Source organism: Notothenia rossii, assembly GCF_949606895.1.
Source record: "Notothenia rossii genome assembly, chromosome: 11".
Lineage (NCBI taxonomy): Eukaryota > Metazoa > Chordata > Actinopteri > Perciformes > Nototheniidae > Notothenia > Notothenia rossii.
Genome location: NC_136910.1, coordinates 18,075,219 through 18,100,598, shown reverse-complemented (window position 1 = coordinate 18,100,598; position 25,380 = coordinate 18,075,219). Strand labels below are relative to the sequence as shown.

At 39.9% G+C, this 25,380-nt stretch overlaps 3 protein-coding genes across 36 annotated transcripts in view; 2 read left to right on the top strand and 1 right to left on the bottom strand.

Moving 5' to 3' along the window:
- Positions 1 to 50: 50 nt before the first annotated feature.
- LOC307024449 (glucose-6-phosphatase catalytic subunit 1-like) lies at positions 51 to 5,207 on the top strand. Its single transcript, XM_079658558.1, is given in 7 exon segments — positions 51 to 99; positions 102 to 137; positions 140 to 293; positions 389 to 498; positions 1,223 to 1,343; positions 1,664 to 1,779; positions 3,993 to 5,207. Coding segments are annotated over 7 exon segments (1,077 nt in total). The 5' UTR covers positions 51 to 65; the 3' UTR covers positions 4,499 to 5,207.
- A 1,942-nt stretch (positions 5,208 to 7,149) lies between these two features.
- LOC307025608 (uncharacterized protein) lies at positions 7,150 to 13,814 on the top strand. 2 transcript variants are annotated; one of them, XM_079660415.1, is made up of 3 exons: positions 7,150 to 7,473; positions 8,495 to 8,680; positions 9,706 to 13,814. In XM_079660415.1, exons 2-3 carry the CDS (start codon positions 8,497 to 8,499, stop codon positions 11,265 to 11,267), a joined length of 1,746 nt encoding a protein of 581 aa, XP_079516541.1. In that variant the 5' UTR covers positions 7,150 to 7,473; positions 8,495 to 8,496; the 3' UTR covers positions 11,268 to 13,814. The 2 variants fall into 2 exon arrangements, with proteins under 2 accessions (XP_079516541.1, XP_079516540.1); XM_079660414.1 differs by having other exon boundaries at positions 7,151 to 7,469.
- The window catches only part of LOC307025604 (ankyrin-3-like), a 163,024-nt gene continuing 150,819 nt past the window's right edge, over positions 13,176 to 25,380 (bottom strand). For all 33 annotated transcript variants that reach the window (XM_079660402.1, XM_079660404.1, XM_079660395.1 and 30 more), the window contains 7 exons: positions 20,194 to 20,914; positions 19,416 to 19,602; positions 18,854 to 18,928; positions 17,013 to 17,096; positions 16,442 to 16,669; positions 15,435 to 15,506; positions 13,176 to 14,565 (listed from right to left, as the gene is read on the bottom strand). In XM_079660402.1, the coding sequence (XP_079516528.1) occupies positions 15,459 to 15,506; positions 16,442 to 16,669; positions 17,013 to 17,096; positions 18,854 to 18,928; positions 19,416 to 19,602; positions 20,194 to 20,914 (1,343 nt within the window). In that variant the 3' untranslated portion in view covers positions 13,176 to 14,565; positions 15,435 to 15,458. The remainder of the gene's footprint in view (positions 14,566 to 15,434; positions 15,507 to 16,441; positions 16,670 to 17,012; positions 17,097 to 18,853; positions 18,929 to 19,415; positions 19,603 to 20,193; positions 20,915 to 25,380) is intronic.

The following is a 25,380-nucleotide window of genomic DNA, read 5'->3' as shown; positions in this document are numbered from 1 at the left end:
AGTCCTGTATTTGTCACTCACACAGCACCAGGCTGAGATTTCTCTCCCTTCCTCTTGAGGTAAAGATGAATGCTTTAATGGACTCCATGTCAGGTTTTGGGTGAGCACCACCCATTACCTGCAGACAAACTTTAAGGATGCCAGGGACTGTTTCTCTGGGTCTCCTGGGCGGCAGACCTCAGGAACACCTTCTTCATCTTCTTCCCTCTTTGGTTCCACCTGCGGTCTCCAGTGGCCATCAAGCTCATATGGGTGGCTGTGATCGGAGACTGGCTCAATTTGGTGTTCAAATGGTAAGTCAGTAAATCTTTGAATTAGAAGTTTTTCAACATGGCCATAACATGTTTTTAGACCATGATGGAGTGTATATTTATGTCGTCTTCTTCAGGATTCTGTTCGGTGAAAGGCCTTACTGGTGGGTCCATGAAGCGGATTATTATGCAAACACAGTTCGTCCTTACATTGAGCAATACCCCATGACCTGTGAGACCGGGCCAGGTGAGAAATGTCCCTAATGGGCCGCTTTTATTAACCCAACTCCTCAGAAGTTCCTGGAATATTATCGTAGATTGTTTTTTACAAAATCATTGTACCTACTGTACTTGGGTGCAGTATAAGGCTGCAGATTTTGTTCATTATTATTTAAGGACCCATCTTGCTGTTTAATCATGCCAGGTATTGTCTTGAAGGAAGATGTAATCAAACCTTTTACTTAAGTGAAAATAAAGCATTGAGTAACATTATTTTCAGGTAAAGTCATTCAAAAGTAAAAGTACATGAGTACTGCAGTTCAATTTTTAGGTTCTCCATAATATAAATATAGAACTTAACTGATTTGAGAAAAAACCTATAATTTTTCTCAAATCTTTTGAAATATTTGAATAATTGTACCACTTTTGGTCATCTGAACAGTTAAGAGGTGAGTTTAACAATATTACATGGCATATCCTTTATAAGCATAAGCTACTGTAGAAAAAAACCTAATTAAATTGTATTTTATAAGCTTAAATTGTGTAAGAAAAACTATAAAATAGCTTGGGTACAGACCTTGAGTTCATGTACAGTACTACAGTAGGTTACTTTCACTGCTGTTTTTAAAGATGTTCCTTACTTTATTCTATTTATTAATTCTCTGAAACAACCAAAAATGCTGAATGAACAATGTAGTCACTATACTTGAGTGAGTCAGCCACTGATACCCCCCTCTCTGTTTGTGTTACAGGAAGCCCCTCTGGCCACTCTATGGGAGCTGCAGGAGTCTACTACACCCTCGTGACCTCCATCCTCGCCATAATGACCACCAAGAAGAAATCTGGAATCAAGAAATCCAGCAACAAAGATTGGTGAGTCAGACAAATTAACATTGTACTCATCCATGTCTGTGTTGTTAACCATTTTATTCCACCCTGAGCTTATCATTGTGGACACACTATCTGTCCTGAGCTGTGGTTGATCATTGACTCCTGAGAACCATGGTTGGAGAGTGGAGATTACATGTGGGTTGTTTTGACGTCCAGGCAGCGGAAATTCTAATGACCAGCAAGAAAACACTGAGTTAATTGTTATATTGCTTTTAAGGATTGACTTGCTGTGAACGGGCAAGGCAAGGCTGTCTTGAATCTCAATTGCTGATTCAAACTCAAATGAAATGTGTTTTTCACAGGTATCTGAAGGTTGTTTTGTGGACACTGTTTTGGGGAGTGCAGGTGTGTGTCTGTCTCTCAAGGGTCTTCATCGCCGCCCACTTTCCACACCAGGTCGTAGCTGGTGTTATAACAGGTCAGTGTCCTTCTAGGGATGAGTATTGTTTAGAAAAACACAATACCAGTACCAATACAAGTACTGATACCAAAAGAGTTCTTCATCTCATACAATTCTCCGCTAACTCATTTGATACGCATCATGTACATGGAGCATTAGGTGTTGTTAAAAGCATCCAAATTATTCAGGGTTCCCGCGGGGTCTTAAAAAGTCTTAAATTTGATAATCTGAATTTAAGGCCTTAAAAAGGTCTTAAATATGACCAAAAAAATAAGAAAGGTCTTAAATATGATTTAGAAGGTCTTAAAAATGATCGGATTTGAAAGGTACTTCTGTGTTGCGATCGCGTCTAAAATTTGTTTTGGGGAAAATGTCCGGGCTGCAAAGTAACCAGTAATTACAGGCATCAAAAAATGCTTTCAACGCTTCGCCCATTCACTTGAATGGGGTGACGTAGAAGATTTTTAATCTTCGCCGAACTGCATTGTGGGGAGCATGGCATGGCTTTGCAAGCAGCCTTTCAGTTCCCCCCAACAATTTGTATTGATAAATCAAAATGGAACCAGCAATCACTAACTTTGTTTCCCCCAGCTCCTAATCGGAGAACACCCAGCTAGTAACCTAGCAACCAAGCTTCAGCTAGCGGCAGTCAGAAACTCATGTCTCTTCGAATCTACTTACAAATAAATATGGGGAAGTGTAAGTTAAACCGTATTTGGTTGGAAAACATCGAATTTAGTGCTTGGTTGAAACCAGTGGAGGGAACGTGTTTGAAGCCCGCTGCACCTTTTGCAAAAGAAAGCGTTTGATTTGCTAATGTAGCGTTAGCTAGTGCAGCGTTAGCTAGTGCAGCAGCTCCCGCAACAACACCGGGGGACCTCCAGGCAACGTTTGGGTCTACTTCAACCCTAAAAGCGGAGGTGCTGTAGACGCTAAATACCGTAGCTAAACACCAATCATACAACAGCAATGATGAAAGATTGTAGCCAAGGCAGCAGAGCTCTGAATATAGCTCTTGTTACTCTCACTCACTCACTCACTCACTCACTCACTCACTCACTCACACACACACACACACACACACACACACACACACACACACACACACACACACACACACACACACACACACACACACGGGCTGCTCGATTATGTTGGTCAATAATTAATATCACGATTATTAAATACGATTATTCATGGACTTTGAAAACATGCATTTATTGAACTTTAAAACAAATAATAATTTGAACATTATCTTTTTAACTGTTGATTACCTAGAACGTATAATTCAACTGAAAAAGTAATACAAAAATGTATTAAATAAATGATATATTTAAATAAATAATATCAAAATAGTAAATACCAATAAACAAGATCAACAAATATTTTGGAGCGCACTTCCACAAGCTACTAAACATATATAAATATGATAAATAAATATAAATTAGACTCAAATTAATTAGATTAAATATGTTGTCACTGTCACAACCTAGCAAAGCTAAATAAAATTTTTTTGCGATTATGTTGTTTTTGTAATTGTGGCAGGCCAAAATCGTAGTTGCGATTAAAATACGATTAATTGCACAGCCCGAACACACACACAAGCACAAAGAGAAACACACACATACACACTTTTTGGCTAAAACAGTTCTGTACTGTTATGCTGTTATGTTCATTTATTGTTCTTATGTTGAACATGAATACATTTACTTTGTAAGTAATTATGGGACGTATTTCTTCTTTCATAGCAATTTTCCTTCATACTTTCTTGCTGTGAAATAGGTCTTAAATTATATTCAAAGTGGTCTTAAAAAGGTCTTAAAAAGTCTTAAATTTGAGTTGGCGAAACCTGCAGGAACCCTGTTATTGAAATATTACATTTTTACCATGCTCAACTTTACTAAACCCAACAGGGTTTTAGCCTCCTGCGGTTGTGGGCCAATCACACTTACAGTAGCATCTAATCAAAGAATGCCTGCGCTGATTGGTTGAGAGCAAAACCAAATAATTAGATTAATTTTTTTCTAAAAACTATTGAATGCAGGTATTGTTTGACTAGTTTTGTTACTTGGTAATATTTTACTTAAATCGATGCATTGCGGTATCAAATACCAATGTTTTATTTATATTACCTGTATTGCGTACCCTATACCTTAGGATTACTGATATCTTAGTGGTATCCGGTACTTTATAACTCCAAATATGAACCTGGATATTCCATTGTTTTCTAGGTATACTCGTGGCAGAAGCCTTCAACAGAACTCAGTTGATCTACAGCGCCAGCATGAAGAAATACTTCTACACGACTCTCTTCCTGACTTCCTTCGCTGTTGGCTTCTACCTGCTGCTTAAAGCTGTGGGTGTGGACCTGCTCTGGACCCTGGAGAAGGCTCAGAGGTGGTGTGTGAAGCCAGAGTGGGTTCACATGGACTCCACGCCCTTCGCCAGCCTCCTGCGTAACATGGGCACGCTGTTCGGCCTGGGCCTGGGCCTGCACTCACCCCTCTACACCGAGACCAAGAAGAGCAGCAGCAGCTCGGCGGTCAAAGCGCTGAGCGTCATCAGCACTCTGCTCCTGCTGCACCTGTTCGACTCCTTCAAGCCTCCCACGCACACCGCAGCTCTGTTCTACCTGCTGTCCTTCTGCAAGAGTGCCACCGTGCCTCTGGTCACCGTCAGCATCATCCCGTACTGTGTGAAAGGAGCTCTGAGCCTGCAGAACAAAAAGGGAATTTGAGAGAAGAACTCAGATTGGACACACTTACATGTGAAGGAATCTCTTCCGGATCAAGAAAAAATACGTTCCTCTGGTGCTTTTGTTTTTATATGTCCAACTGTTCCTCAGGGAAGAGCCAATAAGATCAATTTGAATTGGTCACTTGTGTGATTTGTACACTCTTTGTGACATTATGTGAAGCACTCTCCAGGATGCTGAGTGGCACCAATTATGAGTTTAGCAAAATATGATAATTCAATTTGTTGAGTCCTGGAAAAAACAGAACAATGAACACACATGCTGCACTTGTTGTGTTTAACCTCATCTTAAAGACAATGGCCACCGCTCACAGCATGGTATTTCAACTGTATTAGTAATGTATTTTAAATGTTATAGAAAGTATTTTTGAAACTTTTAAATATTTTTAATAAAAAATATATAGAAAATGTATTAAATGACTTGGCTCATAATTTACTTTATCATGAGTATTTATCCATTACCACTATTAATTGATCCAGTTCCATGAAGCTTCCATGAAACAACATTACTATCACTGAATAATAAAGTTACTCAGTTAAAATAAAAGATAAATCAGTAGCAAAATTAACCAAATTATCAAAGGTGACCCTTTTCACAGTATTTCTCTTTATTTGAATTATTACCACTATGTCATTCCTAGCATTTGTTGCCATTTCAGCTAGGGTATTCAAAAATAAAAAACATAATTTTCCATGTTTCTTTTTAATTTAATCTGAATGATGGCTTGTTAAAGGATAAGAAAAATATTTTTGGTCAAGCTCAGGATATTATGCTTAACATTTTTTTTTTTTAACCTCCCCAGTTACTGTGTGTGCACCCTGTTACTGTGAAAAATAGTAACAGGGTGGACGGTAACAGGGTGGACATTTTATGCTAAACTTGGCTATTGCTACATGTGTGATGATAATCAAGCTAGCACTTGGTGACAACAGAAATATATATTTGATAGATATATTCACCATATTTTCTAAATGTAAAAAAAATGATCAGTTCCACTAAAAATGAGCATAACAGGGTGGACATTTTATGCTTTACCGCAATAGTTAAGTTCTTTAAAACATTAGAAAATCGTTGAAGGAAGAACGCATTCACTCTGCTTCTTGAAGATGATTTCCCACTCAAAATGTATCCTTCTTCTTCTTGAGTCATACAGATAGTAGAATAGTAAAGGGGCGTGTCCAGAGGGATTCAAATCAGAGTAACAGGGGGTACATTGAAACAGGGGACACACACTTTATTTTCAATACAAATGAATTAATAACAACAATTTCAATTTGGTGAGGAATATTAGCAAAAGGTTCATACAACACTCACAACAATTTAGAATTTGTTTGTATTTCTTTGATTTCTTTTTGTATATCTGTTACAGAAGTTGAGCCAACATGATTGGGGACACAGCAATTTGGCCTACTTGTGCTAAAATCAGAGTAATTATTTAGACATTTTAATATCCTGGCTAAATAACATTGTTGTTTTATGGTAGACGGTATACACATTTAAAACCAAGCATTTAAAAAATAAGCATTAAACCTTTTAAATACAAAATATATGATATAATGTGGTGGGGACCTAAATGGCACCGAATGCTAGGAATGACCTTATGACTGCTGGGTAACTATACCTATCATTTTATATCCTTTTTCTATTTGTTATTTCTATTTTGTTTCATTAATCTGGATCTGCAAAGTAACTAAAGCTGTCAAATATTTAAAAGTAAATACAAATACTCAAGAAAATAAACAGTACCTTAAAATTGTACTCTATTACAGTACTTGTTTAAATGCAAATTGTCACTATCTTTATCCCAGTGACCCCCCCCCCCCCCCCCCCAAATGATTTCCTTTTTTGATGACTGATTTAGTTTAATTTGCAACATTTTCTAATTTCTTTAGTAAACAGAAACGAATACACACACGGCCCCCTTCCAAAAATCCCTTTTTTAATGGCCTAGAACATTTTTAAAGATAAATATACAATTTTGGCACAGACAGAGTGTGATATAAATCATTAACTCGGCACCAAAGCCCTGGCCTTTAGCCTGACCTGCTGCCATGACATAGACTCACACGTCATAGGACTGTCTAAGGCTGACAGTGCAAGATGAACATTCAATATTTGTCTGTTTGTGTTTTTTCGAATGGACACAAAACATCCAACAACACTGAGTTGTGCAAGACTGTGTCACTACTGCTGTTTTTCAACACCCATGGGCATATAACGATAATTAGTTTCTTCTTGGGCACAGACATTCAAAAGGCCCCGCACTACCTATTCTGCACAGTATAACAGGGTGTGTTAAACACTTTTTTGCTGTTGTTTTGTGCCTCTTTGTATTTGTTTTGTATTTATTTGTTGTCTGTTGACGTGTGCAAGTGAAGGCTGGGGCGCTGACTATTTGGGGTCATGAAAACTGGTCAAGATGTAAAGTAAAAGTACTCATTATCTAGAATGGCCATTCTTAGAACAATGTATGTTTTCAGTTTCTAGACAAAAGCTGTTTGTTTTAAGCTGGGACTGCACATGTGTGTAACTTGTTTTGTTTTTTTAAACTTGATGCATTTGGAATTTTTGTAAGTATTTTGTGGTGGTACTGCTACTTTAATTTATAATAAAAATATTTAATCTTTCACCGCTGCTTTAAAACAATCAACTGTAATACCACTTATGGACAGAGGGTGGCGGTGTTCCACCATCTAGCTTTCGATTAACAGAGGAAGAAGAAGACCCTACCGGAAGCACTGAGCTTGATCCTTGTGTTGTTGACATATATACAGTCTATGATTGTTGATAAAAGTGTGTCTGCAGGTGCTGTTGGAGCAAAACAAAAATGTTTCGATGTTAAAAAAGTGTTTTTAAGACTCCATGATGTCCAAACTGCAGGCGGTGAGGGCGCTGCTGGCGGAGAGACTATCGGCGGCCGCGGAGCAGATCTTCAGCTCTGAGGAGGCAGCAGGCATGTAAACCACACATTCAACACACACGTTATTAACCACCAAGTCAACTAATCATCATGAAATCAATATGTTCTCTTGTTATCTCCCAAAGGAAAAGTAACGTTAGTACTTTATTTAAAATGTTGAAGTTATAAGCTACATGCATTAGTTTGTAGATTATAACTATAACAAGTGCTCAGATGTTTTGCTTAAGCATAAAATAGTGTAGAAATACACTACTGCGAGTCAAAGTGCTGCATTCAAATGTTGCCTACAGAAGTAGTACAAAAAGCAGTCTTTATTATGCATATTAAGTTCCTCAAAATTGTACTTAAGGACAGTACTTGTGTAAATATGCTTGATTACTTTCAATTGCTGGGTGCTTTGCTTGAGAATGTCAATGTTCTGCTACGTTTAACTTCTACTCCACTTCATATTGGATACCAGTATAGTACTTTTTACACATTTTTGATACCATAAGTTACTTTGTACTTCCAGATAATTAAAAAGGTGATCTATCAATCAACTGCAAGATAAACAGTAACTCATTCAAAGTTCTTCACCATATACAATAGTGCAACTTTTGTATTGATATGTAAGATATAAACTGGTACTGGATACGTTGTGTGACCTTTTTTTTGTATGTGATGAAACCTAAGTTAAGCAGTTTTTTAACTGCACCAAAGCTAAATATTTTTTGGAATGACATGATAAAAAAAATTATTACAGTGGACATAAATACAGATTTTTTTCTGTTTGGAGCAGGAATGGTCAAGATCAAGAGCTTGGGTATATTATGCTCATCTTTATTCAACAATGTCACCAATTTTAAGGATAAATACATAACTTTTTAACTAAACCAAACTGTACTTTCATCCTAAAATCCACACAAACTTAAAAAAGAAGGAAAAGTACTGAAGTACAAAACAAGCCTCTCTGGTAAAGGGCAAATTAATTAATTATATATGGGGAGCAAGGATCAGCTGAATTATTCTGTCATTTGTTTATACTTAAAGCTATTTCTTTATTTTCTCCCTTTCTCCAGACATGCCTTCTGAACAGCAGAGGGCAGCTGTACACAAGCGGCTGTCGATGGTTGCAGACGAGATTGTTAGGATCCTGGAGGACATGATGGGGGAATACGAGGCACGAGTGACCGAATCCCACCAGGAGAGCCAAAGCCAACCACCCAACGTCATGCTTAAAACTGAGACAAATGTACCCAGCCCAGGTATATTACATAATGTTTAAACCAAAACATGATTTATAATTGTACAGTTATATATACATACAATTTGTTTACTGCTGGCACCATCATCATTTTATTAATCATTATGCACAGCACAACAAACAAAAGTGAAATCATGAAGTTAGTTATAGATGAATTACACACCCATGCTAAGCATTTATGTTTGTGTTTTATGTAGAGTATGAATCTTTGATAATTACCATCCTTAATGTGTTACATTTGCTTATTTATTTACTCAGACATTTATCATTGACTAGATTTTCTTGTAAACATTTGTGGACAGCTTTGCAAAGATAAATAGTAATCTGTTACATTTGTTATAGACCTAACACGCCTTTGAAATGATTCCAAAATATTAGGGCTGTCCCGAATACCATTTTTCGGGCTCCGGATATTCGGTAGTAATCAGCAGCGAATATTCGAATATTCGGCCCGCACCGTAACCCAATTTGTTTTCTTTGAAATTGAAAAGCATATGGCATTGTGTTTGTTACTTTCGTTGCAGTTGTATATGTCTCCTATTTATGGACATGCTTTTATTTTGAAGGAGAGGTAGCGCTGTTGACAGGAAGTTGTTGTTGCTTTGGAAACAACGTGACGGAGATTAACGGAGAAAAGTAATATCTACATATAAAGAAGGAGAAAGTAAACGATAACGTTTATGGTTAAGTGTTAGCACCTCCACGTTGATATTGGAGATTTCAATAAATTCAAGTTGAAAAAAAAACGGGAAAAAAACCAAACAAAACGAATATCCGAATAACGAAATTTAAACCCGAATAGTACTCCAATGAACGAATATTCGGATATTCGGGTACAGCCCAACACAATATATGTATATATTGTGTCAAACGTTCACGCTTTGTCGACTTAAGGAAGTGTTGCAGAATAGAGATTTTTTTGTTGCTCATGCTCCCACAGCTACAAGGGAATATTTTTACGGTGTCTGTGTTTTTATGCAGTTTACAATACAACCATGCTGAATTTTCTCTCTCATTTCCCATTAGAGAGATTGACACTCCTTGGGTCAAACACTGAAAAGGATGTTTCTTCTGAGCAGAGCAGGGCATCCAGTCTGCTCCAGAAAACATTACATTTCAAGTTTAAAGACGCCTATACAGACACAGACTGTGATTTAATCCACACTGGGCTCTCACATAACCATCAAGCACAGAGAGCAGAAAAGGGAACCTCGACTATGATGGAAACGGAGACACAAAGTAACCCTAAGGTTCTATCATCGAACAATTCAGAAACTCCAAGTGAAGATAATAACAGTGAGATAAATGAAAAACATCTCAAATCACTTCAGAGCCATAGTCAGGGCGAGGATTGTTGCCAACTGTGTGGAAGGTCTTTCCTCAATGGGGTCATTGGGAAGAAAATAAAAAAACATAAAAGGAACAATTTCACATCCAACAAGAGCCCGACTGCAGGACAGAGTTGTTGCAGAGTGTGTGGAAAGTTTTTCCACTACAAACGGTCTTTTCTGAAACACGTAGTTACGCACAAACAGAACTCCGATCTTTGTGGAGCCTGTGGGAAACATCTGGACTCCGACGAAAGCCTGGAGGTTCATTTACAAACGCACAAGGAAGAAAACATCTGCAGGAATTCAGAGGAGAAACAGTCAGAGGCAGAGGGCTCTGGGAATAAAGAGGACATTGATGAGGAGTGGAAGGACAGTGAGGACAGTGAGGAAGGAGACAGTGAGAAGGAACAGATAAAAGACCAACCTTATTTACGAAAGTCAAAAACAAAAGGAGCTAAAGATAAGGATTGCAAGGATGTATCTAATCCGAAATACCTCTGTAAAGTATGTGGCAAGTCTTTCTCCTACAGAGCCTCGTTTTTGAGGCATGTGCTAGAAGACGAGGAGGATACAGATGTTTGTGGCGTGTGCGGGAAACGTTTCAAATCAGAGGAAAGCTTGAGGCGTCACCTGCAAACCTACATCCAGACGAATGATTGTGAAGTCTGTGGGAAACACTTTGACGGCCACAAACAACTGGAGATGCACATGAGGACCCACACGGGAGAGAAACCGTACATCTGCACCGTGTGCGGGAAGGCGTTCGCTCAAAACGGAAACCTAATGGGACACATGAGAGTCCACACGGGGGAGAAAAGGTACGTGTGCAGCGTGTGCGGGCAGAGCTTCAGCTTTAAAGAGTACATGATGGCTCACATGAGGATCCACACAGGAGAGAAACCCTTCCTCTGTAGCGTCTGCGGGAAAGGATTCCGACAGAGGGGGACTCTGAAAACACACATGATGATCCACACAGGAGAGTCCACTCACCGATGCAGCGTGTGTGACAAGAAGTTCTATAAAAGCGGAGCGCTAAAGATCCACATGAGGTCGCACACCGGAGAGAAACCGTATCTGTGCAACGTCTGTGGGAAAAGCTTCACGGCCAGCGGCTCGCTGACCAAACACATGGGCGTCCATGAGGGGGAGCGAGCGCACAGCTGCAGCGTCTGCGGGAAAGGGTTCACAAGAAAGGAGGATCTGAAAAAACATGTTCAGACTCACCCAGAGGAATCCACACAGCTGACAAGTCTTTAATGTTTGTTAAAGGAGAAGTTCAACATTTTGATAATACGCTAATTCACTTTCTTTTCAAGAGTGAGATAAGGATATCAATAACAAGAACTGAACTCTGTAATTTTCCATCTTTTTAGTTGCAAGGAGTTGCATTTTTTCTGTCTTTTGTGATGGTAAATATATAATATTGGTCTGTTCATCATAAAAAACTGACTTAGCAAAACCCAACTCTTCAATATTACCTACAGTTGTGTTCACAATATATTCATTACATGTATTGCTGTTATTCTGTTTATCTTGCTTTACCCTTTTGATTACAAAACTTAGTTATTCTCCATGATTTATCAACATTAAGTGATGCGTCCATTTTCTATAATCTCTCTTTTATGTTCTATAGTGCAATCTTGTTCAGGACTTCTCTGGTTAAACGAAGATTGGTTAGCTTTGGTTAGCATAAAGCTGCTCGTGAGAAACAAATCCAACACATCCAAAGCTTGAGATATTATTTATATGACTGAAACGGAGATGGCAAGTTTTTCCTAAATGTTGAACTATTCCTTTAAATGGTAGGCTACATAGCAAAATGGTTTGATATTCAATTTGAATGTGATTTGTTTTACAATCACATGTGTTTTGATGAAACTGTGAAGGAACACCATCATTTCTAAAATAATATTTTACAATGATAAGTCCTGCTTTATTGGTATGCGAAGAAATAATTCTAAATCTAAATGATTTAGTTTTTTTTGGTGTTATTTGTAATCCAACTTTGCTGGTTTATTGAAACGGTTTTAACATTAACCTTGTGCCTCTTCGGTGGTGCTAATACTTAAATGTAAACTTAATGAATACAAGTAATAGGAGCAGCTCGGGGCGCACCAAGCTGCGCCCAAAGCAGCTATTGACACTGCCAACAGCATACTGTGAGTGATTGACGTTTGAATGAGAGAGAGTTAGACGGAGACGGAGTGTAAACAAAACTAGATAGCGAATATGGAGAAGGAAAATGATGTTTAATCACTTATAGAAACACCCTTTGAGAGGAGGACACTGGAGGGAAAGCTGAGAGTATAAGAGCTCGGACCTGATCAGCCTGACATAGGCAGGAGTTAAGGACAGAGGAAGTCAGTATACGTGCTCTTTTTCAAGGAGCTGGTTTAGCAAGCACTACCTGTAGCAACACCAGTGCTATATTTTGCTTCCCCTGCCTCCTTTTTTCAAACGTCAGGATCAGAACCAGCATGGATCCAGACAGATGTGACTGACTAAAGCACATATCAGAAAAAACTAAAAAGCTTGAACCAACTAGAGTCCACATGGACGATGCTATGCGACTAGCCATGTTAGGAAAGACACAATTGCCCAATGAGGGCTACAGGATAGGGATCAGTAAGCATTATGTTGACAAAAACAGGCACTAAAATAATAGACTGTATCAAGTGCTGTGTGCCTTTGAGCTAGCCCTGCGTTGTAATATGACATTATTCAGCTCATTTAAGTTTGGCTCACCAAACCATATTCATTACCATCAAATAATGTGCCTAAATGGCTCTTATAAATTGTATACTGCCCAACCCCAGACCAACAAACCTTGTGAGCTGTCCTTTTTGGCTCTGGGAAATTGCGATGGCATTTCTTACTGTTTTTCTGAAATTTCTACAAACCCAGCAATCGTGCGGCTTTTAAATGAACGTATAGTAAACTAATCATATAACAGTAACAGGGGGAATTCTGAGTATTGTACAGTGTAGTACTCATACTTTTACTTATTAAAGGATCAAAATACTTCCAACGCCCTCACACGAGAAAGGCTTTTATTGTGAAGCTTCTCGACGGCTCCTCCTTTAGATTTTGACGGCTTCACATTTAAAGTTCAACTGTGTCTTGATAGAAACCATGACATTGCAAAACATAGCAAACACACAAAGATCAGTTAAACACAATTTATTTCTCTGCTTAAATAATGACTTGGATCTTCCAGTGTAGGCTATGTTGGTTCGTCATACATGTTGGTACCAGATTCATCATTAACAAAGGATGCTTAAGGTGGTTTCGTATGAAAAAAGACATACAGAGAGAAGAAATTAAATTTCACAAGAACCGTAGATCAGATTTCTAACAATGTGGGATTTAGCCATTAATACAAATTGGATAATGGGGCTAAAAAATGACATTCTGTGTTCTTATGTTAATACAACCTGTTAAATAAAGATAAAAGTCATCAAACCGTCAAATTAAAAGTCCCCTTTTTAAAATCACAGCAGACCTAAAAGCTTAAACGTAGACTCCTAGTGTGCATGATGGGCTTACATATAGACATTTGTATTTGATGTTTCACACACACAGGGCTGCTAGCAGTTAGGAGAAAACACAACGCTCTGCAGGTTACATCGGGGACAACAGCAGCACCTCGCTGTGCGTGTTTACATTTTCATAAAAAACGGTTATAGATGACACATGGTTGGGTTATGAGTGCTATCAAAGACAGAAGTACCATCTCTCTAATTGTATTACAGTGCATTTGAATTAGGAGGAAAATGAAAGGAAAGCGTTTAAAATAAGGTGACGTCACATGCAGCAAAATATTATTTCTCTGAAGACAAATAATGTTCCACAGGAAGTAGATGTTGGCTTTTGAAGAAACGTCCTTTTAAAATCAAGCAAGTATTTTTTTTCCATTCCTTTCTCTTTACATACAGCTTTTTTTTGTTCTTTTTTAAATTCATTTAGGAAGAGCGCTTCAGGTTGCACGCTCAAACAGTGTCGACCTCAATACAAACGCACCGACTCGGCAAAGCTTCCACTCAAATCAGTGCATAAACAATCTGTGAAGCTACTGATTTCTATTTTTTTTTTTCATTTTATACAGTGTCATTTATATACAACAAAAATCACCCATTTACTATTATATTTCATTTAAAAAAAAAGAACCACATGGTACACCCCAATACGGCGGGTCCAGGAGGAAAGAATGGACCATATAAGGCGAGTGTCTGGGAGAGAGAGTGAATCCTTATCTGTCAGCGTTTAGCTTTCCTTGTTTGTGCCATCTTTGGTCACACACGCCTTCCATTGGTTAAAGATCATGTAAGAAAGCTCCAGCTCACGTCCGTGTGTGTCCCTCCCGTGTTGTTTCCAACAGTGAGTGAGTTGTGGTGACATGCTCATGCGAAATCAAAGAAAAGTTTAGCTTGTTGTCTTGCTGAAAACCATGCGCTGTAAGTGAAAGCTTCAGACACGTTTTTGGCCGATTGACGAGGCTTCCAGTCTTGTCTTTCCTCCCAGGGCGTGTTTAGAGTTGCAGATGGACCTCATGGACCTGGAAGGAGACACATAACATTAACATTTGAGGCTATACTGTAGTTATTCAATGCCCCAGAGTTAATAAGATCTGTTAACGGGCTGATCATCTGCAATCGTTTAGTAGGTCTTAAATTGGACTTAATTGGATCATTCATTTGATTGATTCTCCAAACAAAAATGACATGAAATAGCTACTTCCTGCTTCTCACATTTGCTGCTCCTGTTTTTTTATGATTATAAATGTAATATATTTGGCTTTGTGGCTGTTGGTTAAAAAAAGGCAATTTTAAATATAGATGTAATGCAATTTTATATACTTTCTGACCTTTTAACACTAAATATTAAGGAAAGATTAAATCGATATTGAAATTAAAAGCCAGTATGCTTCTTTTCTGCTTCTTAGTTACAAAAAGTGTTTCCAAAAATACTAATTTGATATAGGTTTAACACAGAGGAGGAACAGTTTTGTTGCATATTTATCTAAAAAGAAATTCTAAAACACATAGCAGATTAAAGTGTCTTAAAGGTGAAAGGCGAAAAAAATCTGCCACCTCCTTACAGAGCCCCTCCCCCAACACACGAACGCGCACATGACCAATGAGGGCACGAGATAAGTTTGTGCACAGATGGAAGGCTGACAGGCAGGTAGGCCATCCAGTTACTTTAGCCGGGCCGGCTAAAATGATTGGTCGTGCTTTTTACAGTACTACGGCTTCCACAGGTGACATTTTTTAATGGATTTTTTGTCAAAGCTCTTAAGATATTCATTGCTATCGGGATGTTAAGAGCATTCCATGGAATATAACAAAAAGTGTATCTCGAGCCGGTTTCTCAAACTTACCTACCCCACCTTTAAGGGATTGATATTTATTATTATATTCTTACCTGCTTGAGTTGAGTGCTCTACTGTTATGACTGAGTCTTCTTCCCTTGTTTCTTATTGGCACTGTCTCCAGGCTTGGCGGGGGGGAGAAGCATCGAATTTCGTCAGAAGAGAGAAAAACAAAGAAAATAAAGTTAGAGTGGTGCTCCGACTAAACATGAAGTGTGTTAGTGAAGCTGTACTACTGCGGAGGAATCACAAGAAGCATGCTGCAAGAGAGGCGGGCTTCAGGAGAGAAAAGGATGTTAGTATTACTACTTCAAATCACACGTGCATCAGCACATCTTAACAGAAAGAACTGTATTCATTTCTCTATGGTAGTTGCACGTAATATTAGTATTTCTCAAACCACAGCAACCTGACATGGCTGTTGGACATCAAACACTACTGACACACTGCAGTACAGAGGAAACACACACACTGCTACTCTATTGCACAGCACTCGACACACAGCTCAGTTTAGTTTAGTACTGAGATCAGACTTCACAACAGGAGCCCGATCCTACAGATATGCACAACTTTTTATGTATTCTATGGTCAAGTTTAATATGATCCATAACCTGTCTTTGATACAATAGTTCCATCCACTATTGTATTGTGAATATTAGGAGCTATTTCAAGGACATGATCAGCAGGTGGCACTATTCCTCTGCTCAGATTCCATTAAAACCAATGCAGAAAGCGAGAGCTCAACCTGGGTGTAGTCTGAAGTTTAGGTGCCATTATCTTCTCATTTGATGTAGTGGCTAAAGGAAACATATCAAAGGAGAAGGTAGCTTAACTAGCCAGTAGCTAAGTTGTTTTTATTGTATTGTAAAAAGTGCTCTATATGCTTAAAGCAACAGGCCTAAACTCGTCCTCATTTGCCTCCACTAGTTTACTTCGGCTCTTGACTGTGACGGATCCCTCCCATTCCTCTGAGTGCTCACAGAGGTAAAGCTTCATGCAGGTGTAAGGAGGCGCGGATAGTTCAGGTGAAGACGTTTGACGGTTGGTTTTTAACCCCAACCTCAGTTTTTTCTCCAGATTTCTCAGCCTTGTTGGCATGCCGGGAGCGCTTCCCCCTCTTCTTGCTCTTCCCCCCCTTGGATCCTGAAGAAGAGGCAGCATCTGCTCCACCTGTGGCTACACCATCACCACCATCACCAACACCAGCTCCGTCTTCTGTAATAATATCGCCTTCACTTTCTCTCCTCTCAGCCGTGTTGCACACACGGCGCACCACCTTTCTGATCACCTGTAGGGCAGAAGCATGTCATGGGGAAGGAAGCAGGAGAGCATTATGTGAGCAGGCATAATGAAGAGGAGGAGGAGGAGGAGGAGGAGAAGGAGAAGAAGAAGAAGAAGAAGAAGAAGAAGAAGAAGAAGAAGAAGAAGAAGAAGAAGAAGAAGAAGAAGAAGAAGAAGAAGAAGAAGAAGAAGAAGGAGGAGGAGGAGGAGGAGGAGGAGGAGGAGGAGGAGGAGGAGGAGGAGGAGGAGGAGGAGGAGGGTGTGTGTGTGTGTGTGTGTGTGTGTGTGTGAGGGAGTGTGTGAGGGAGCTGTCGGGTAAAGAGGTGATGGAGGAGGATGAGGATGGTTACTTTTCTGGTGACCAGATTCCCGTCTTCATCTGTGAACTGCTCCTCCGTCACAGAATCCCCAGGAATGTTTCTGGCTTCCTCTCCCTGGGATGAAGGGTTAAAGGATGAGTGAAAGGTGGATGGAAGGGTGGAGTACAGGTCGGGAAAAGTTACGAGAGGTAATCTTGTTGATAGTTATTCATCTGGTTATTTAGAATAAAGAGAATATACGTCTGCCTGCCACAGACGATGGTTTTCAAAGTGCAATTTCCTTTTAATAAACTCTCAGATAGATAAAAACATATGCTATAAATAAAATCTTTGACCATGCTAATCTGTGATGCAGCACTTATAACAGAAAAACATGACTTGTTACAATACTTTAAAGGTGTTTAAATTCAATAAAAAGTTGATTTGGAACCCAAGGGATGCAGGTGCATGATACAGGCTCAACATGTTAGCAAGGCTCTGAAAACAAGCTTCAAAATGCACACCGGCAATTTAAATGAAGGTTCAATCTAGTTATGGATAACTGTAACTGTTAATCATGACACATCTCAGAGACCAACAGCGGAGTGGAGAACAAGTGAAAAAACCTCCTGCCATGATGATGAGTTCTTCCTTCAAACTCATGTCATGCACAATAAAGGAAAGCCATGAATCACAGAGACAGATTGCCTGAGCAGCTAACTTTAGTCAATCGACAACAAAATGAATTGGTTTAAGTTATTATTTAGGAAGTTCTCAATTTCAAGCCTCTTTAGTGTCAGTACATACTGGTTTTATTCATCTTATAAACTGTATATCTTTGGGTTTTTGAAGTTTTGTCAACAAACAAGCCGTCATCAAGATCACTTCCTGACCTTTTATACACCAATCGATCGTTCCATGAATCTAGAAAATATTCATCAAATCAACTTTGAATGAAAATAATTGTTAGTTTTGTACAATAAATGTAAGCATCAAGTTGATACTGTTATTGCTCTTGAATCAAGAGTGGGCAAACATCTGAGAGCTCTTGCTCCAGGGGCACACGGGCGTTGCGACCATCAAAGTTGGGTTTTTACATACTTTAAGAGATTTTCTGCTCCTGTGGAAATCCAGCCTCATTATACGCACACATAGTATAACACTCTCTTGATTTGAGCCAAACGCACAGCACAACCAGGAAGAAACACCAAACAGCTGGTGGATCGCACCAACAAGCAGTGAGTAGCACTTCATGCTAAAGCAAGGCTAAACAACCACATACACTAACCCCCCCACATACACACTGTCCTATGCACATTTGCATATGTTGTTGCATATGAATGTTTCCATCCAAAAAAAGCAAATCAATTGGATCTATCATCCATAATTGTCATGTTAATATTAAGTGTTGGTGCAGATCCAGATAATAGGTTGAAGATGGTAATTCTCCTGTCAGGTGCCATAAAACCATTTCCTGAAGACTCCAAACAACATGATGTAATTGGAATCACGGTGAACTTGATGGAAATGTGGCATTTATTCAGGCATTTGTTTGACTTTTTGGTGTATTTTATCTTAATTCAATGCATTTAAAAGAAATCCAAGCATAAACAAATTCTGTGTGATATTTAAACTTCTCGAATTTGAACTCTCCAAAAAACTGTTGGATGGAAACACTCTGTATGTTACACTCTCTGCCACACAAATACAACACCAAGTAAAAAACTAAATCTACTTTCACTCTGTAAAACACACAAAGGCTGAGCACACACCAGCACAGCTTCTACATTTTTCTTCTGTTTCTGCAACTGGCGCCTCTAAACACACTTGTTTCGGAAAGCTTTAAGCATGTTCACTCTGGCTGGAGCCGCCACACAGCAGGCCTTACACACCTTGAGTATGACCCGTCTGCGGAACACCCTGGTGGTGACAATGGTCTCCCCATCGGAGCCGGACTCAGCACTCCGCTGATGAGGGCAGTCCAGGAGCATTGTTACAATAAGGACCAAGTTTGTGTGTGTGTGTGTGTGTGTGTGTGTGTGTGTGTGTGTGTGTGTGTGTGTGTGTGTGTGTGTGTGTGTGTGTGTGTGTGTGTGTGTGTGTGTGTGTGTGTGTGTGTGTGTGTGTGTGTGTGTGTGTGTGTGTGTGTGTGTGTGTGTGTGTGTGTGTGTGTGTGTGTGTGTGTGTGTGTGTGTGTGTGTGTGTGTGTGTGTGTGTGTGTGTGTGTGTGTGTTTTTTTTTACTTTATGACTTAAAGGTAAGTTAAAGCAAACATTGGAGACATTTGTTTCCAAACAAAAACCACTACAACTAAATGTAAGGCTATGAGACTTTGAATTATAACAAAATGCTATTTGGTCCACAATGACATGATGTTATTCGAAATAAAACACATATAGTTCAATAATGACAAATGAGTCCGCTAACCCCTCGGTTTTAAAGAGCGACTCTCACCTGGACTTTGTGCTGGGACCTTTCTCCTCCCTCCTCCCGTCCTCCGCTTGGTCCCGCTGTGCTGCTGTCCTCCTGAGATTCCTTCCTCTTGGCTTCCTTTCCTTCCCTGACGGTGTCGATGTGACCTCCGTTCTGTCGGTTGGCCTTAGCCGGGGGCTGCTCCAAAGAATCAGCCAGACTGTCGGGGCTGTGGGGGTGACATGTGGGGAGGACATTAAATCAGATGCTACCACCAAACTACTCACAACTTGATGTTTACTAAACGTTATTATATTCCATGATACCCACACTATATCATGTCATATTTGATTAGTCTTTTTTGTGTTGGGTGGGGTTCCTTATCTGCTTCAAGGGTCTTAAGACAGAGGATGTAATATACTATATATTATATATGATATTCCATAATATGTTTCTACACTATACTACGTTATAATATGTTACTACCTTTCAGCTTATACTATATCTGATGTCAAATCATAATTAAGACATTAGCCCAATTACTTATTATATTAAGATATTATGTTTGCATTTGTATCTTTAATAAACTAGTCACCTGTGCTTGGAATTGCTGTTTCCAAATGCTCTTGAGAAAGTTATATTTTGGGTTTTTATTTTTTATTTTCATTATAATATCCTTATATTGTTGTGTTAATTTATTCTGCGGTATATCGGCCACGGCACTCTTGAAATATTTCTTTTTCCAGTCCAGTGACACATTTTAAGGTTAGACAAAAATAAGTTACGTTAAATGTTTAAACTAAATAAAACCAGATCCTACCTGCCCTCCTCGGTGCCGGGGCTGAGGCCGGGGGCTGCTAACTCTGCGGTTGCGCCGGACGTCTCATTTCTCCAGCCTGGAACTGAACACAGGTCTTTTTCTGCTTGGTGCAATTGATCGAGAATAGCATTCATCCTCTCCTCTGTCATCTCCTCGTCCTCCAAGCCTCCCTCCAGCTTTATATCGTCCAGCAGACTCTGCAGCCTCTCCGAGGTCATCTCCTCCTCCTCTTCCTCTTCTTCTTCATGCCTTCCATTCCCTTGAGGTGTTTCTGAGGCGGCATCCTCTTCCTGACGCTCCAACACACCTTGTTCCTCTGCCTTCAGTTCTTCCTCTAAGGCCTCAGCGTACCCCTGTGGGCTCTTTCCTGATTGCTCTACTGCCCTTCTGTCATTATCTGGCCTGTCATAATAAACCAGCCCTGTCTTTTCTTCCTTAGAAATCTCTATTTCTCCACTGGTCAACGCTGTATCTTCTGCCCCAACGATGGGGGGCTGAGCGGCATTGGAGGTGGGGCCTGGGGCGACTGTGGGGGGGTCACTGCTGGAAGTACTGGTGGTCTGAGTGAGAGAGAGGTCGCTAGGTCTAGTAAGCGTGATCTTGCTAGGGGAGTCTGCGCTAGCTTCGCCCTCACTAAAGAAGTCGTCTGGGCGAAGAGGGGTGAGGGGCTGGGAGTTCAGTTCTGTGGGGGTTTGCAGTTCCAGGTCTACATTGTCGTATCCTGGGTGGATGGCAGGAGTAAAGGATTAGAGGGTGAAGGGATGCAAGAGGTAGGGAAAGACAAAAACAGGGAGGAAAGGAGGGGAGGGAATGAGGGGGTAGAGCAGTGGAGGTGATGATATGAGAAACACTTGAAACATCTAAGGGTAGCATATGTTCAAAAGTCACACAGGTGTAACCCTAAGAGACTTTAAAGCTGCATTACCTTGTTTTTTTTGGCAACTTGGATCAGAAGCTATAAACAAAACATTGACCTTTTATCACCTTCTAAAGCTGGAATTGGGAACTTGCTAGCAAACAGTTATCTGTTTACACATGAAGTAGAAACAGCGTAACATTAGCCCACATTCTGAATCGTATTTATGCTCCAACCAATAGTTGGGTATCAGCAAGTTTTTAAGGTCCTTACCCACTTGACAGCTTTTTAGCCATTGGATGCTCCACTTTGTAGACCAGTTGGCCGCTAGGTGCTAGCTGTCAGCTTTGGGCAGGTAGTTTACATTAATGCATTCACTCTTTTCTCCCCCTTCTTGTGATCTGGCCAATCCTTGAGAAAATACCACTAGGTGTTCTTTACCTGCTAGTTGCTACCTTTTCCTGACTGGTGCTAGGTTGGACGCAAACAGTGGGTTTGTTAGCGTTTTGACAATAATAGCGGCTGCCTTTTGTTGAGTGTCTTTGTTTTTTGGCCTGAAGAAACTATAGTCCAACGATTTTCAAAAGACTTTAAAAAAAACTTTATGTAAAGGTGAGAGGAACAGTGGTGTAGGGGGATTATTCTCTACTGACAACCACACAGCACATATCTTGTGAACATAGTGGAGCATTAAGCAGCTAATGAGCCATATATTACCCTCAGTAGGAGGTGGAGACCAAAAACAAGCTAACTGACCATTAATACCAATCGAAATGAATGGGAATGTCCCCCCATATTTGATTAATATGTAATAAACAACTGTTTTGCTTTGTTAAGAACTTGTTCTGATGCCTCCTAGTGGTCACAAAAGTAGAAGAATAAATGCTGCTTTAACGTTTTTCTTCATTCAACACATGGAGACTCCTGTGTGACTTCAAACTTTGCAGAGTAGACACATGATCAGATCACAAGATGAAAACAGAGAAACCAAAGTACCAAAGACAGAATATAAAAAAAATAAGATTGAAACTTGATCTGTATCTCATTTATATATTTGAACATGAACATTCAGTCTGTTTTATGACTGTTTCACACTGTTTTGTTTTCAAACTGGAGCTTAATTCAGCCATACTTTTTGTTAAAGCACTCAACCCTAAAGAAGCCTGACTTCAGCTCATCATCTCAAACATTGTGTTAATGTTTGAGTATTAGATGAAGCTTAAAGTAGAATTCAGGTAGGTTAGTTGTGTTGTTTCAACAAAAGGCAGAGAGGAGCAAAGCAACAAGCAGGCCTCTAAATGTAAACTTCAGGGACGGAGCGATCCTTCCTGAAGTAAGAAGGGATGCCAGGAGGGAGGGGAGAGGGAGGAGGGGAGGGAGGAAGCAAAGGGGGGGAAGGTGAGTGATGATTTAGGGGAGGAGAAGGGGGACAATGATGTGGGGCAGAAGGAAGGGGAGGAGAGGGTGAAGGTGAAAAAAATAGTAAGGGGGGAGAAGTGGTAGGAAGTGGAGGAGGAGTGGAGGCATATAGGAAAGATGGAAAGTAGGGAGGAGAATGAGAAGATGTGGAAGAAGGGGAAGAAGAGGGAAGAGGGGGGGACAATTTAACAGTTGGAGGAGACGGAGAAAGGGGAAGAGGTGAAGACAGACTGGGGCTTAAGGCAGGGAAGCCACAAGAAATGGACGGAGGAAGAGAGAAAAATGAGGAGCAGCTAAAAGGGCTTTCAGGGGAGGAGGGGGGAGGTTGGGGGTAAGAAGGAGCAAAGAAGTGAGGGAGAACAGGAGCGACAGGCAGGACGTAAATGGGAGGTAAACAAGAGGGAGACGGGAAGTGAAAGACAATGGAGGAAGTAGGGTCAGCAGGAGGAAGGGGGAGAGAGAAAGGAGCGATATGGCTGGGATGAGAGGAAGAGAAGATGGAGGTAGAGGAGGGAGGAGGAAGAAGAGCTACAGGCTGAAGGGTTTGACAACACAAGGGGAACGTGGGAGACCTTAGAAGTTTCAGAGCTATTACAAATATTCCAACCACAAGAAACAAAACAAAACAGAAAAACAACCGTTAGACAAGATTTGGATGAAAAGACAAACAGCGTATAAACAGATAAATGCACAGACAGAGAAGTGAGCGATGAAGTCTTAGTGTTTGAGAAGCTGCAGAAGCAAACGCATTGCACACTACTGTCATGGGGTTGCTTATCTTTCGGTAGATAAGCAGGAATAAGCTCCTAGGTGAATAGCGATAGCATCTTCCGGAACAGTGGAGAGAGAAATAAGGGGGGAAATATATTGTCTGGCTTTGTCTTGCATCAGGGGAGGCTTTGGGATGTAGGTAACGTTTGTTGAGCTGAAGATTCATTTTCTTAGAGGAACTAAGAAGTAGGACAGGCCCTGGGAATGCTGAAAGGCTGGGTTGTATAGGCAGGATTTTGAAAATGTCCCCGGAGTAAACCCACACTCTCTAAAGACATATTTGGCTAGCCTTCAAACAGCTGTGGTGTCCTAATTCCATAAATAGTCCTAGCATACAGTGAGTACTATATATCATGTATTTTGTACTAACAGGAAGTTATGTATACACATTATAATATGTCACTTAATACATATCGAATGCCATTACCAATTAAACCTCACAAAAAAAACAATTAAAAACATTTAGAAGTGTTTTTCTAGCTGTCTCAACTAAATTAAATCAAATCTTTTTGTATGTGCTCCTATATTTTCTTTGCAAATCTTTAATCCTCTGTGCAGCACCAAGTATTTGTGCATGCTTTTGTAAGAACACTATTGTAGATTAAACACAAACTCACAGACTGATTGTTTTGAGTTTACTAATCTAGATAAATAGCCTGAATGTAATGGCAGCTCACACTACAGACTGAAAATCGACTCATACAAAAACACCAACATTCCCAGAACAGATATTAAAATGACTTTGTCCTCGCGATTTAAGTTATTTTGAAAGGGCAATATGGGCGGGGATATGATAATGCAAAAGCCTGCTTGATGTGGATGTCATCCATTCAGAAGCTACACTGGGATCCAGAAGCTGCTGAAGTTAGCATAGGTAGCCAGCGGTGGGAATTAGCCGGTTAGTGGTGTTTAGCGTTGAGGAGGGAGGTTGCTGAAGGAGTTAGTCACTCAGAAGCAGAGGAGGAGGAGAGAGGAGGAGAAGGAGGAGCGGCGGGGAGTCTGCTGGTCTCAAAGCAGGAGAAGCTACAGAGGAGTGTAGAGGCTGGAAGGCTCCGAGGAACCCAGGAGATGAGAGGTACAGTGCAGCAAACAGCAGTAACACAGAAGCATCAATATACACTGTACACTTCGAAAAAAGGCGTTTCATTTTCAACTCATCTGTGAGCGTCACCTAGGACAGAGCGCATTCATACATCAACGTGAGCAAGTGCTCGTGCATCATGTGTTGAAAAGGCTGCACCCATTTGAAGAGTGCCAATATCATTAGAGCAGGCAGCCTCACACATATTCAAAGCCATGCATTTTGTGGGTTTTATCTGTTAAATGTTGGCTTCATTTGAAATCATCTTTGCAAAAAGATCCACTGCTTTCATAATAAAGCAAAAGTAACGCTGACCTTTGTGTTAAGATGACTTTCAGAAACACAAGTAGACAGAATGGCAATGAGATCCATTTCAGAAGTATGACTCAAAAAGTGCCCGGATAAAACTGTAGTTAAATCTACAGACTGCTGAAAAGTGTTGATCCGATTGGTTTCATTGACAAGCAAAGGAACAACCTTGGAGAAATGTGTGGTTGTTTGCTGTTGGAAAAAACGTCAAGTACATAATTGATGCAATGGTGGATGAAGTACTCAAAAATAGAATACGCTAGTCGTCATGCAGCAGGGTGGTTCCAGTCATTATCATATATATTACATTATGTAGTTATTATCAGCAATGCATTACCATTTAAAGAGCATTTTACTGTTGCAGTTTGACAAACTATTTTTATGGTATATGCATTTTTTGTAGTTTAAATATTAATCTGTTAAGTAATTGGTAACTTTAGCTAACAGACAAATGTAGAGTGTTAAAAAGTAAAATATTTCCCTTTGAAATGTAGCTGAGTAAAATGATGAAGTAGCAGAAAAGGGAAATACTACCATAAGTAAATGGTACCTCGAAGTATACTGTAGTACTTGAGTACATTTGTTCTAAAGAAATGCAAATGTGCAAATATCTGAACAAAATATCAATGGCCGGGTTGCATTGTGGGTAATGTAAGCACCATTACTTGACTAGAAATAAGAACGCTGTGGTAAGAATACACAATATCAATCAACTATCTGTAACAAAAGGCACATCGTCATCAAATTTCTG